This window comes from Salminus brasiliensis, chromosome 8 (assembly GCF_030463535.1).
Source record: "Salminus brasiliensis chromosome 8, fSalBra1.hap2, whole genome shotgun sequence".
NCBI classification, from domain to species: Eukaryota; Metazoa; Chordata; class Actinopteri; order Characiformes; family Bryconidae; genus Salminus; species Salminus brasiliensis.
The window spans coordinates 18,198,543-18,212,960 of record NC_132885.1 but is presented as its reverse complement, the minus strand read 5'-3'; the positions used below and the strand labels follow the sequence as shown (position 1 = coordinate 18,212,960).

General features: G+C 38.2%; 3 protein-coding genes across 3 annotated transcripts; 1 reads left to right on the top strand and 2 right to left on the bottom strand.

Annotated features, from left to right (window-relative positions):
* Positions 1–2,076: 2,076 nt before the first annotated feature.
* On the bottom strand, positions 2,077–2,943 carry LOC140561054 (gamma-crystallin M3-like). Its single transcript, XM_072685920.1, has 3 exons — positions 2,935–2,943; positions 2,509–2,757; positions 2,077–2,358 (listed from the first exon to the last, which is right to left on the bottom strand). Exons 1-3 carry the CDS (start codon positions 2,941–2,943, stop codon positions 2,077–2,079), a joined length of 540 nt encoding a protein of 179 aa, XP_072542021.1.
* A 2,025-nt stretch (positions 2,944–4,968) lies between these two features.
* Positions 4,969–6,055, bottom strand: LOC140561053 (gamma-crystallin M3-like). Its single transcript, XM_072685919.1, has 3 exons — positions 6,047–6,055; positions 5,429–5,668; positions 4,969–5,244 (listed from the first exon to the last, which is right to left on the bottom strand). Exons 1-3 carry the CDS (start codon positions 6,053–6,055, stop codon positions 4,969–4,971), a joined length of 525 nt encoding a protein of 174 aa, XP_072542020.1.
* Positions 6,056–10,205: 4,150 nt separating this feature from the next.
* Positions 10,206–11,015, top strand: LOC140561052 (gamma-crystallin S-1-like). The gene is made up of 3 exons (XM_072685918.1): positions 10,206–10,241; positions 10,327–10,569; positions 10,740–11,015. Exons 1-3 carry the CDS (start codon positions 10,206–10,208, stop codon positions 11,013–11,015), a joined length of 555 nt encoding a protein of 184 aa, XP_072542019.1.
* The last annotated feature ends 3,403 nt before the right edge of the window (positions 11,016–14,418 follow it).

Here is a 14,418-nt window from a genome sequence, read left to right as displayed (position 1 = left end):
TGAAAACATGCAAAACAAAATCCTTTACAAAGTCTTATTAATACTGACTAATACAATATGAACTATCACATGAATATGGGCATTACTGTTCACCTATGTTTACATACAATTACATAGAATTGCTGTATGTAATTTTGTCAGCCACATGTCAGCCAGAAATTCAATGCTCACTTGAGTCACACCATCAGTTCATTAACAGGTTTAGCAGATGGGTTTGAGCAGGAATATCACTAAACTGCTCTCCAAACCCATGCCTAACACATTGAATCATAGGTATTGGCACTTGAACTGTTGATGTGCCCAAAGTGATCTGAAAGTGCATTTTCTGCACTAGCCCTCACCAACCACATGATGCAAATCATTATGAGCTTAATGTATTTAAGTGTGTATAGGTTTATAATTTCACTATCCAGAAGCTAAATGTCATAGTGGGCAACATATCAGTGTACAAACACTTTCAGCAGGGTTGGGTAGTAACAGAACACATGTACAATACTAATGGTGTTACATAATCAGGATACAAAAAAAAAAAAATTTTTTAACTAGATTAGTAACTAGATTACAGTAACGTTTGGAAAAAAGGTTGATTACAAGCAGGATTACATTATAGCCTAAAACATATCACTATTCTTACCATGTCTGTTTCTAATCCAGTGAGCGTGCGAGTTTTCGTGAGATGCTGCTGTTGTTGATGTTCCTCAGAACTTTTCTTAGTGTAGTGTACTTTATTTTAGCTAGCTAGTGTAGAACTTTCACTAAGAACATTTCAAAACAACTTTTTTTGTAAAGCAAAAAGAAACAATTGAAGGTAAGAAAATGGCCACTGAATTCATGTAGACATGTTAGATAATTCTGGTTAGCTGAGTGGTCTAAATCGTTCTGCTGCTAAATGAGTGTGCTGGTGTGTTTCTGTGTTATATTTGAGTACTAATAGTATTAATCACAATAACTCATAAGCTAAATCTTATGTAGCCTCGCTGCTAATCTAAAAAGCCAGCAGTCGTTTACACTGCCTTGCTAGAAAGAAACAGCATGTACTAGCAAACCAGGCCAGCATTAACCAATTTAGACCACTTTAGATGAACACTGAATTTGTGCTGGTTTAAGCTGTTTGTTTCAGCTGAAAGGTTGAACATTTCATGATAAATATATCAGTATAATCATCCAAAAAACGACAGTGATGGTATATAGAATGTAGTAGACAGGGGATTTGTTTGATGAGAACACAAGACTGTTGTCATGTGGACATGGTGTTGGTATTTGGTGTAGACACACAGGACGGTTTCATGTGAATTATTATGTAAAGTGTTTCTTTTGTCTTTATTTAATGATGTGCCTTCAAAAGGACACATCAGTACTATAGTCAAATCATTATATCGGTCAGTCACATAAGATCATGGATCAAAATTAAATACAGTATCAAAAACACAAGACTAAGACACCCATATTCACCATTTGTGTTGGACACAGATTGAATTTGGCCTCCTAGTGAGTAAATACACACAACAGTGAACAGTGAGCACATGTTTTCTGAGCGGTGGGCAGCTATCGCTGCGGTGCCCAGGGACGGAGAAGGTTAAGGGCCTAACAGTGGCAGCTTGCCGAGCCTGGGTATCAATTCCACAACCTTGTCATTAAATGGTTATTATTTGAAAAAATGTATGAGTCACATGTACTGTGCACTGTGTGGCTGTATTAATTACAAAAAGGCAAATGTCTTCACGATTTCACGATTCACATTCCCAATCAAGTCCCAAACTTTTTTTTTCATTGAGTAGAATTTTTCAGGGAAATGTTTTAATGCAGTGCTTGGGTTTATCTAAGAAATGGACAATATATTTGCACATTGGCAGTATGTTGTTGGTCCTCACATCATCTTACCCTAAACAAGATTTGCCTCGTACTGTGCATGTATTTTGATGGCAAATACACTTCTGAAATACCTTAACGCTGCTGTGACTGCTTTACTGCCTATATGAAAAGTGTGCAAATATCAGTATATACTGCAACAAATAAACAAGATGGAATTCAAATATGCAGTTTTACTTTATTCCATTAATAGGTAAATATTTGAATCTAACATGGCTCCATGATGCGCCTGCAGGAACCAATTCTAATATTCATTGGGCCTACTCCCATGTCTCTGAGGCTGCGGTACTCTCCAGGCCTGAGGTATATCATCCTGCCTCTGAAACTGGGCTGCTCATACAATAGCCAGTGACCCTCCATCACATTGCAGGACTGGCAGTCAGACATGCGGAAGCGATCCTGGATGGAGTCACAGTCGTCCATCAGTTCATGCATCTGTCCGGAGAAGTTCTCCCTCTCAAAGATTCGTATGCGGAATGTACCTCTATGCTGAAAGATTAGAAATTAAAAAAGGTGAGGAATATCTGTATTACAAAAATACCCTTGTACATTCCATTTTATGAATACCACCAATAAGCAATTACATATAATGCAGGTTATAAAATGTACAGTCCATTTGTAGGGGGATTCTGGAATTACCATTGGAATCATCCTGCAGGACCTGATGCAGTCACTCTTGCTAATGCCCATCAGTACTTGATTATCAGGATACTCTCCTCTCCTCACCAGCATTTGGTGACCCATATAGTTGGGACGTTCATAGACCATAAAACACCCACTTTCTACCCTGCATGAGTTGCAACGGCTCAGGTAGGAGGTCAGCTCAGGGCAGTCACTGTTGGTCTCATAGGAACGACCCTGAAAGTTCCGATCCTCGTAGAAGATGATCTAAAAGTTACAACAATCAACAAAGTGTTCAGTCAGATTCACAGATCAGAACATTGAAGTTTCAGTACTGGATGTTTTAACATCAACTTCAGACCTCTTGGATCCTAATTATATATATAAAAAATGTACTTATTAATTACAAAGCCAGTGTTCCTGATTTGAACATAAAGTTCCTACCCTTCCCATGATGATCGTTTTTTTTCCAGTTTGAAGAGTGTCAGTGCTTTACAGGCATATGAGTGTGACACTTTTATATCCAGTTTGATTGCTAAAAAACCTATGCGGCCATTGTGTGAAAGCCTTACTCAGCGATCCTTTGCTGTTTGTTAAACCAGTCTGCAAGAGGATACGTTTTAGAATTGTTTGTACCTGGGGCTGAGCCAATTGTTGCTTTTTCTCGACTGTAGGAGAGGGTGGATTGGCTCTTATGTACACAGGCAGCACCTCTGTTTGGATAGTGAGAGCACTGTGCATTATATTTTAAAGTGGTAATGGTGGCACAGCTGTATTTTGTGTATTTACTTGCTTGTCTATGATGTAGACTATGTATGCTTGTGAGTTAGTTAGTAAGAAGGGTTTCTGCTTAGGTAAAATTATGCATTTTCACATATTTAGCTGCCAACATACAAAAGAGATAAATATGATGTAAAGACTCATTACTCAAATCACTCTGTTTGCCTGAGTGTTAGGTTTGGCCAATTGGTAGCTTTTAAGAGCCTGCAAATATGATTGCTAGATATTGTCACAGTGTATTGTGTGTTCTAACTATAATGTATGATGGACTGAAGGCCAGAAAAACAAAACAGTATACAACCAAAGAAGGTGTGTGTATTGCAGCAACATTAGCAGCATAGTTTAAGTCTAAAAACAAACTCCACAAACAAGTCTTGCCTTATCAACTACATAAGAGGTAGGAAATGTGCAGCTGTAGTTTGAGGATTACATACACTCATCAAATGAATGTCATGGCAATATTGGGCTTCCAGTTACGTATTTTGTACTGCTCTGAAACAGGCAAAATTATACATATAGTGTCATACTTCCTGTTAGTGTTAATGGTTAACTACAGACTTTTCTGTGCTCACATAATAAGAGCATGTTTGACAGCACTTATTGGACTGATATCGCCATGGACTGAGAGGCTGCCCTCCAAGAAGGAATACCTTTCTTTAAATTGGTCATCTTTAAGCAAAAGAAAAAGCCTTCTGGAGGAAGGTTTTGAGGTCGGATGAGACAAAATTGTGTTTGGCCACTGGTACTAGATGTACACTCTAAAGAATAAAGGTGCTACAAATGGTTCTTTGAGCGATTCCATAGGAAAAAATAACTTTTTGTTTCATAAAGAATTGTATGTAATAGATTTTTGCAATAGAGATGTGACCTTTAAATTGATTTTAAAAAAAAGGTTTGCATCAAGAGAAAGTATTTTTGGTATTTAAATGTCCTTCACACTCACACATTTCTGTGACAAACATGGTTTATGGAACCAAAAGTAGTTGTACTTTAATGGAATCAACGAACCATTTGTTCGTATAATGTTTATACATGCTTTCCCTAACATTAGAAATATACAGCTACTAGAATCTACCTGCAACCACTGAGCACAAACACACAGCGAATTTGCCAATGTTAAATCAACACTGTGAGTGTTAAGGTGTTAAAGCAAGACTGTGAGTATATATTATTTATTCAGATATTTCAGTAGCTTTTGTGTTGGATGGCAGCTTTCCAAGAGCAGTTGAGGATCGCAAGTCTACACATGTCTACATGTGTGTATTTGTGTCCCAACATATATAACATATTCATTTTTTATTAATAACCTGAAAATGATCTGGGAGGTTTGCTATTGTTCAGCTTAATCCAAGGTATTAAAGCACAATTTTTAATCTCTGCACTAGTTTTGTATGATTTTAATGTGTCTAAGTTAGTAAATACACACTTATGATTTTTGAACATTAGTGAGATTTAGCCATCTTCCCTCTGGCTATCTAGTTCTATTATATGATGATGACCTTCATTTTGATGCAGCACTGAAAAGAACCTCTAAGTGGACACATTTATCTGCTTGCATTTGATGATACATAACCCCTTCATTGGTTATTTTTTAACTTTTTATCTGATGATTTACACAAAAAACAAAGAAATAAGGAAAGTATTGTTTAGTATTATTTATTTATTTTTGTTGTTGTAATTATCATTTCTGAAATTAATCTAACATGACTCATTGATTCTTCTGGCAGAGATGAATCTCATGTTGCTCATTCCCAGGTTTCGGAAGCTCCTGTATTCTCCAGGCCTCAAGTACATCATCCTGCCTCGGTAGTGGGGCTGCTCATACATGAGCCAGTGGCCATCCATGACCTGGCAGGACTGGCAGTCAGACATGCGGAGGCGCTCTCTGAATGAATCGCAGTCATCCATCAACTCATGCATCTGTCCTCCAAAACTTTCCCTCTCGTAGAGTCTCATTCTAAAAGATCCTCTGTGCTACAAGATGGAAAAGCAATTTGTAGCAGAATGCACAAAGATATGCATATTAGAATAAATTCATCACCACATTATAATCAATACAAAACAAAATGATGCATATTTCACATTCCTGTTGAGTATTTGTACAGATATACATTCAGGGTTATATCAGAACTGTTAAAGCTTATTTAAGCGTATATACCTGTGGAATCAGCCGACAAGAGCGTATGGAGTCACTCATGCCCATGGACATGTAGTCAGAATACTCTCCCCTCCTGATGAAGTACTGGTTTCCCATATAGTTGGGACGGTCATAGACCATGAAGCAACCACTCTCAACCCTACATGAGCTGCAGCGACTGAGGTACATGGACATGTCAGAGCAGTCACTGCTGCACTCATAGGAGCGACCCTGGAAGTTTCTTTCCTCGTAGAAGATAATCTGCAAGAATTCCAAAATAAATTAAGAATTTGTTAAACCTGAAATGTCCAAATGGTCCCAGTCTGAATCATAAACTCATCACTCTTTTAAAAAAAATCTTTAAATCTGTTCAATCTTACATCTGTTCAAACTAACAGAATGACACCATGTGGTAACAAGCATTTTTTCCTTAAATAAATACCATCACTATTTGATTTAATTTGAGTTAAAGAAACCCAGTTCAATAACTTATTACCACATCATTTTTTAGGTTGAATACTACATTCAGTAGGGAGTTTTAGCAGGTTTAGTAGTACATGGCTAAACAGATTTGTGCTATAAATGAATGCTGGAAAGTTGTAATGTTGGTGTGACTTGTGCATGGCATCCAGTACTTACTTTCCCCATGTCTGATGGTCTTTGTGGGATTCCAGCCAATGCCTCTCTGAATGAATGGTTAATGGCTTTTATACCTTATTGGCTGGCTATGGGTTTTGTCATTTAAATAACCTGGAACTTGATGAACAAGCACATCTGAGATTTCTGTTAATTTCACAGGCCCCAGCAAGAACCCAGCACTCAACAAGAGCGAGAGTGGCACCAGGACAAAATTGCAAATTAAGATTTAATAGCTACTGCGCTATACAGTGAATTAGTGATAGAAGAAATTCTTTGCATAGTCTAGCTAAAATGTAGAATGAGGGTATGTCGATTTCCATGATGGGTTTGGTGAAACTTCATATTGATTCTGGATAGGACAGGCGATTAACCATTTTATGACCCTAATGCATTTAATACTGTTCTCAAGACAGTAATTATATTGCACCATAGTTTGCATTAGTATATTTGGTACAAATCCAATGGACATCTCTTAGTGTCCTTACAGTGAAGCATGGTGGCAGCAACATCATGTTTCTCAGTAACCAGCACTAGAAAGCATTGTTAACTTAAATGTGACCAAAAAGTTTCAGCACCCAAATACTGAAGAATAAACAATTTGTATAATTGTGACCAACATAACCATTTGAGATTTCAACATGCCTCAAATTCCACCAACATACCATTTAGTCAAAGTGCTGATCGTTACCTGGTAATTTAATATTATATTGGAATGTTATAGTGGAATACTATATTTTGTACTAAATATTTGAGTTTTATATATTTATATATAACATTATATATTATATTATATCACACACGTTATATAAATGAGTCGTGCAGAACCAGGGCTAAAATCACAAAACTATACTTTAACTGGGAAAGAGCGTGTGCAATCAGCCATAACATATTTACCAGCAGATTTTTTAAGTTGTGAGACGGGGCATCTAAAGATGACATCAGTGAGCCTTAGGTGCCCATTACTCTGGTGCCCATGGTTCACAGGTTGTCCCTTCTTGAACCAATTTTGCTAGGCACTGACCACTGCATTCCAGAAATAACCCACAAGACCCACCTGATATTTTGGAGGTGATCTAGCAATCACAATTTGGCCCTTGTCAAAGTGGCTCATATTTCCAGCCCTTGACAGATGCCACAGTAGATGAAAAATAATCAGTGTTTTTCACTTCACCACTCAGTGGTATTGATCTTATGGATGATCAGCGTATAAAAACTATGAATCCACAACATTCTGAAAATCACAGGTTTTGCTTTTTTTCTTAACTGATTTGCACTCAATGGTTTAACTGTTACATTTAAAAATCATCTATAGACTTGGTTGTAAATGCTTTATAGTTCAGACAGAGCTTTTAATGAATTTTAGCACCTGGTTAAGAAGTTTTAATACTGATTTACTGAGTGGAATTTAACAGGCTGCTCCAAGCAGTTGTCCAACAGACAAAAAGGAGATTTTTCGGCAGCAGTATGCCCATGCCTGCACACACCAACTCTTCGGGAAAATAGCCAAGAAGAACATAGATGTCAGTTGTGAAGAAACAAACAAAAAAAGTTGAATAATTTGTTATTTTTTGACCTAATTCTGAAATACCAGTGTGCTGTACCACATTACATAAGCCTGCATTTGTTGTATTTTGTTGTATTCTGTTGCCTCAAGCACGACACTGATTGGGCTGCAGCCTCCCCCTGTGGGTCCCCATTCACTAAATCAATTATGGAGCCCCATGATTCCCTCAAACTAGATCAATAAAAATGTGAGAAGTGACACTTACAGCTGCAATCAAAATTGTTGAACCCCCATCACAATTTAGGTTAGTAAAATTTAAAAGACAGATTTTCAGCTGTTTGCAGTAAAACAAACAAGTACAATTTAAATAGCTCAACACTGTTAATGACTACTGCAGTTATAGAATTATTACCCTCCAGGTCTCCAGTTCGCTAATATTAATTGGTTTGCATGCTGCAAACACCTTCTTTACATCTTACCAAATATTTTCTATGGAGTTCAAGTCCAGAATCTTCCAGGACTTCTTCTTTAACCAAGCCTTGGTGGACTTTAATGTATGCTTGTGATTACTGGGCTGTTGGAAGGTCCAATGATGCCCAAGCTTCATCTTTCTCACTTCAGCTTCAGCTACCTTACAGAAGCTTCATCACATAAAGGATTTCCTGATACTTGGTAGAATCCATCTTGTCTTCCACACGCTGCCATTTTCCAGTGCCAGAGGAAGCGAAGCCCCAGTGCATCACAGAGCCACCACCATGCATCACTGTAGGCAGGGTATTATTTTCTTTTTTCAAATGTAAATCACTGATCCATAGGACCAAAATATTCTGGTTTTGTTCCATCACTCCACAGAACAGAGTCACAAAACCCCTGTGGCTTATTTATGTAGGTCAGAGCTGACATATATTGTGTTTTTTGGTCAGTAGATGTGTACAGGCATGGATACCTTCAGCATGATGTATGCACCTTACAGTGCAACTGAAAATGAAACCTCAGTGCCTGCTGTCACCAAAACATGCTACAGGTCTTTTGCCATCACTTGAGGGTCTTTGACAACCTGCCTCCTAAGGAATCTGTTGGCAGCTAGAGACTGTAATCATTTTGCTTGCAACTGTTTGTATGTCCTCAAAAAAAGGTGTAAATGGTGTGTCCAGATTTAACCATTAAATGGTTCTGGGTCTCTACCAGTTAACTCCTGATCAATAATGTTCTCAGTTTATTGGTACCTGCTGAACTTCTTATTCCTTAAACATTTTAGACAAAACTATTATGCTAACATAATATGACAGTGAAGTAAAATTGTATTTGGAACAAAGATCATATAATCAGAAGACAGTTACACAGCCAGCCAATTTACTGCTGTACATTCAGCCCACTGGTTGCCTATTTTCACATATCCACTTGTAGCACATCACACACTTTGGGAGTCACCTTTAATAACATAGTGTTTTGTGAAGTCCAGCTATGTAAAGTTGCACCCATTACTGACACATATAGTGGTGTGAAAAAGTGTTTGCCCCCTAAACCTAATAACTGGTTGGGCCACCCTTAGCAGCAACAACTGCAATTAAGCGTTTGCAATAACTGTCTTTTACAGCACTGTGGAGGACTGTGGTGCATTAACTGCCTTTTTAACGTCATGCCACAGCATCTCAATTGGATTTAGGTCAGGACTTTGACTAGGTCACTCCAAAGTCTGCATTTCGTTTTTCGTAAGCCATTCAGAGGTGGACTTGCTGGTGTGTTTTGTATCAAGGTTTCAAACTTATGGCTGGACATTTTCTACAGGATTTGGTAGACAAAAGAATTCATGGTTCCATTTACCACAGCAGGTCTTCCATGTCCTGAAGCAGCAAAACAGCCCCAGACCATCACACTACCACCACTATATTTTACTGTTTTTGGATGTTGTTGTGGGGTCTTTTGTGACTTCTTGGATAAGTCGTTGCTGCACTCTTGGGGTAATTATAGTCGACCAGGGAAGGTTCACACCTGTTCAATGTTTTTGCCACTTGTGGATAATGGCTCTCACTGTTGTTCGCTGGAGTCCCAAAGCTTTAGAAATGGTTTACAAACGTTTCCAGACTGATAGATCTTAATTACTTTGTATCTCACAAAGTAATTAAGATACAACCTTTTTAGGAACTAACAAATGGGAACCTCATGTATAACCTCAGAATTGCCTGTAAACAGTAGTAGTAGGCAGTAGGCAAGTTCTGAATGAATATCAGGATTTGTAGACTGGATTAACTTTTGGTGCAAATCTGCTGACATTAGATTGAGTATTAAGTAAATAATATGAAAATGTGATATTTTACCCTTTGTGAAAGTCTCCTCTCAATGTGAGGATGATAAATCTCTGTTAATAGCAACCACCAAAAAGGCTTGCTACAGTAAAAAGAGTTGTTCTATCACAGGCCTTGATCTGGCTAGTATCACACATCTGTTTAGCATACGATGCTGTCTCTCTCAATGTCCCATTGTTTGGAGATCAGTGATTCAGTGCTTTAGAACAAAGCATTGAGCTTAGATAAATTATTTTGAATTGCTGATAGAAATATCTGACTCATTTGGAAAGACCATGTGCCTGGATCCTTTGTTCTGGACCTATATATAGAGTAATAGCAAAGCTGTCTCTGAAACATTTCACAGTGCATGATATTTGAGATCCTGAAAATGGCAACGGAAAAGGTGAGAGCCTCTCTCCTTCTTTGCTACATGCTTGATGACTAAGAGAGTGTGCAAACTCTGACTTGCTTTTTCTTGTCTTGGACAGATTGTGTTTTATGAAGACAGGAACTTTCAGGGCAGGTCCTATGAATGCAAGGGTGACTCTAATGACCTGCATTCTTACTTTAGCCGTTGCAACTCTGTAAGGGTTGAGAGAGGTTGGTGGGTCCTTTACGAGCGGCCAAACTATATGGGTTATCAGTATGTCCTAGCACCTGGAGAGTACCCAGACTACCAGCGCTGGATGGGCTTCAACGACTGTGTCAGATCTTGTCGTCTAATCAGAAATGTGAGTCCATTTTGATTTTCCAATTCTATGAGCTGGGAAAACGTGTATTTTTACTTTATTAAAGCACAAAAAGAAACATATGTCCTAAAAGATACTATACATACTAATTCATCCTTAAGCAATTATTATAAATGTAGTATTCAATAAAAATAACTCTAATTCTTCCCTAGATTAATGGGCCCTACAAACTGAAATTGTTTGAGAGGCCCAACTTCGAAGGTCAGTCATGGGAGGTAACCGAGAACGCTCCATCTGTTCAAGAACGCCTCCACAGCAGAGAGTTCCATTCCTGCAAGGTCCCAGATGGTACCTGGGTATTCTTTGAGCATCCAAACTACCGTGGGCGACAGTACCTGCTGGAGAAGGGAGAGTACAGGCGGTACACTGAATGGGGAGCCCTGCATCCAGCAGTGGGTTCTATCCGTCGTGTTAAGTGGGAGTACTGAACCCACATGAGAAGCTTTGTTCCAACCACTGAAGTCCAGAAAATAATAATGTGATAAAATAATAAAAACAAATCTGTTTTCAGAAGCTTTTTTGCACAAGTTGTACTCAAAGTAATTACAGTGCACAATACTTACACATTACAAAATAAAGGTATTATATTCAAAATAAAGGTCTACTTGTCTACATACAATCTACTTAAAGTTTACTCTACTAAGTCTACTCTCTGTTATTATTATTATTATTATTATTATTATTATTATTATTCAGTAGTAGTAGTAGTGGTAGTGGTGGTAGTAAAAGTATAAGATTACTAGTAGTATTAGGGGACAAGATCTAAACTACAAAAAAAAAAAAACATTTTATAGGGTACATCACACACACATCACAAAACAGAACACAGATGTAAGAGTACAAGTCTGATTTCGATTATCGGATAAAAATAAATAAATAAATAAATAAATAAATCCCCCCCCCCAAAATGATCCTGATGCTGAAATCCACATCTACCTGGATAAGCATTCCAGAAAGGTTGTACAAAAAGTGTAAAATGCAACACTTTTGCAGTTGGCACAGTAGCTCTTTTTCTAAACATTCTGCTTGTTTAATGTACAAAAACTAAATTCATATTTTTTCTTTTCAACTGCTGCCATGATTTTGCCATCACTGCACATCCCTAATGGCCCAATATTGACAAATAACACGGAAATCAATATTTGCCATTCAGACGTGGTTTATTCTAAAGAACTAAAATTGATTTCAACAAAAGATTTCCTACATGTCATAAACCTTCTGTGTATGATGGAGAGCAAAATCTAAGCAGCTTGAAAGTGTAATAGTGTAAACACTTCTAATATGAATCCAAACATGATTATACAGATACTTTAATAAGAAATGTAAACATTTTTGGGTTACATTGACACACCAAACATGTTTCGAATTTGTGTGAAATTGCTTTTCAGGCAAAGTGTTCCTTTGACAAAGAAAATGAAAACCTTAATAACTTTGAGATATTAATTTTGAATCTTGAATAAAGGTTTTGTTTAACATCGTTTGAGGAACCGTGATTAATATAACATAGGTAGCACTGGCAGATGTTTGTCCTCAAAATGTTCTTTAAGGGAAGGTCAATCTTGTCAAAGGAGACAAAATCCAAGACCTTTGTGACAAAGACCTTCAAGATATGTACGTTGTGAAACAGCCTGTTGTCAAAGAATCTCAACTAATGCCATGGCCTGCCAAGTCTCCAGACCTCAATCCTATAGAAGATGGAATGAACCCATATGGAATAAAAAGCACAGACATTTCATACTAAACTCATTAACTGAAGGTCTTAGTTATACTGTACAAGTTCAGATTTCTCAAATATGTGTCATGAACTGACAAAGGTTGAACTGCTGAGGATTTAGGGAGGAGCTTATTAACAGAAATCCACCAGTCAGTTCTAAACTAGGTTTGAAGGTTTGAATGGCATGAGTGGTTGGCCAGAGGCCAGTGGTGCTGTAGCCTTGGTGGTACCAGCAGCTGGAAAACAAATTAATTGGCCCAATAAATCTTTTCTGGAATCAGACATTGTGGGATCAAAAGGTCATCGGGCTATACAATGGCCGATAGACACTGAATAAAGCGACACATTCAGAAACAATCACAGCATCAGCTATTGTGCAGATGTCAATGCTGAGGCTATTCAGAGTACCCTAGCAGTGAAATTCAATGTGCCATATAAATCTGGTCCCCAGGTCAATGCACGCATAGATATAAAAAAAAAACATTGAATTCTCGAAACACCTCAGAGTGTGCCCCAAACATGGATCACATGGGGAAAGTTAGTAAAAGTATATACATACTTTTTAACATTATGACTGTCCTCACTGTTTGCACATCTTAGATTCATCTATTTCCGCTTGCAAATGCACAGATCGTCTTCTACGAGGACAGGAACTTCCAAGGCCGCTACTATGAGTGCAACAGTGACTGCCCTGAGCTCTCCTCCTATTTCAGCCGCTGCAGTTCCATCCAAATTACAAGGGCTACCAGTATATCCTGACCAGAGGGGAGTACCCCGATCATTAGCATTGGCTACAGTGATAGTGTCAGGTCCTGCCGTATTATCCAGAATGTGAGTCAAGGTGCCAAAAGTGGCAATGCTTGCTGCTTGTCACTGACTGTTAGTTTACAGTGAGATATGTGTGCCACTGTGCCATTTTGACCCCCTCTGAAAACACACACCTATGTGAGACCAAGTCCTTCATTGGTATTCTTCAGGATCTGAAAAAGAAAAAGAGACTACACAGAAAGCCAATACAGCTGTGAGTCAGTTTCTCAGATAGGTTCTTAAAATGTACACATGTACATTGTTTCAGAGAACTTTACAGAAAAAGAAAGGAAACTGCATAATACTCAAGCAATCCACTATGCTATGGTGGCTGTGATGCTGCGATGGAGACAAGAAGGTGTTGATTTTAATACAATTTCACTGGATTGTTAACCAGTCCGCAAAAAGCAAACTATGGAATGGTCTAATAGTCAATAGTTAATTAGGGTTTTATTAGTCTGTTGATTTAATCAGGTGTATTACAAATATATTAAAGCACAGAAAACGCAAAACCCTGCAGAGCTGGGATTGTTGCATTCACCAAGCTGACCTGTAGAGGTCTTTATTCTTGCTGCTGATTGGGTAACATCGCGGACACACCCATTGAACGAGAGAACCCGTGCCTCTGATCCCGTTGCACACCGGCTGTATCCGAAACTGAAGGTAGCTGACTTGATGCCTTGATGCCTTGGCTGTCCACGCTGTCTCAAAGGATAGTGTTTTAGAAGGCAGTGCAGCGATAAAGGTCTCTGTAACCGAACCATGAAGGCCATGTCATCGACAGCTCACTGCTAGATATGAGCTGTCATTAGCTACTGCAATCAAGTGACGTAACTAAAGAAAATTGCTAGGAATAAAAAGACCAAATTTGGCTATTACACTGACCATTTTACATCAGAACTAAAATATTACGGGACAATAAGCATAAATAACTCACATTTGTACAGATTGCTGCTTGTTTCTATGTTGCTCTTTCTCTCGGGCGCTAACCCAGAGGATCATGGGATGTGTAAGGCAGCGAAAGATACATATAAATTACCTTCATAAATGGGCTAGATTTAGGTACCTCAGCAGGCAGCATGTGATACAAACGTTCAATTCTGAAAAACGTTTCAGACGGCGTACGCCATAGCTTTGAGGTTGAATGTGGCCCAGCTAGAAGTCTCATGGTGAAGGAAAGATTACTTACAAAATAAAAGTTATCCCCTAAAACCGTCCAAAATTCATAATTAATAGGGGCATTAAACTGGCCCTAAAGTGAAAGCTAGATTAAATCAAGCAGTGTTTCCAAATGTTTCTTGATCCTGGTC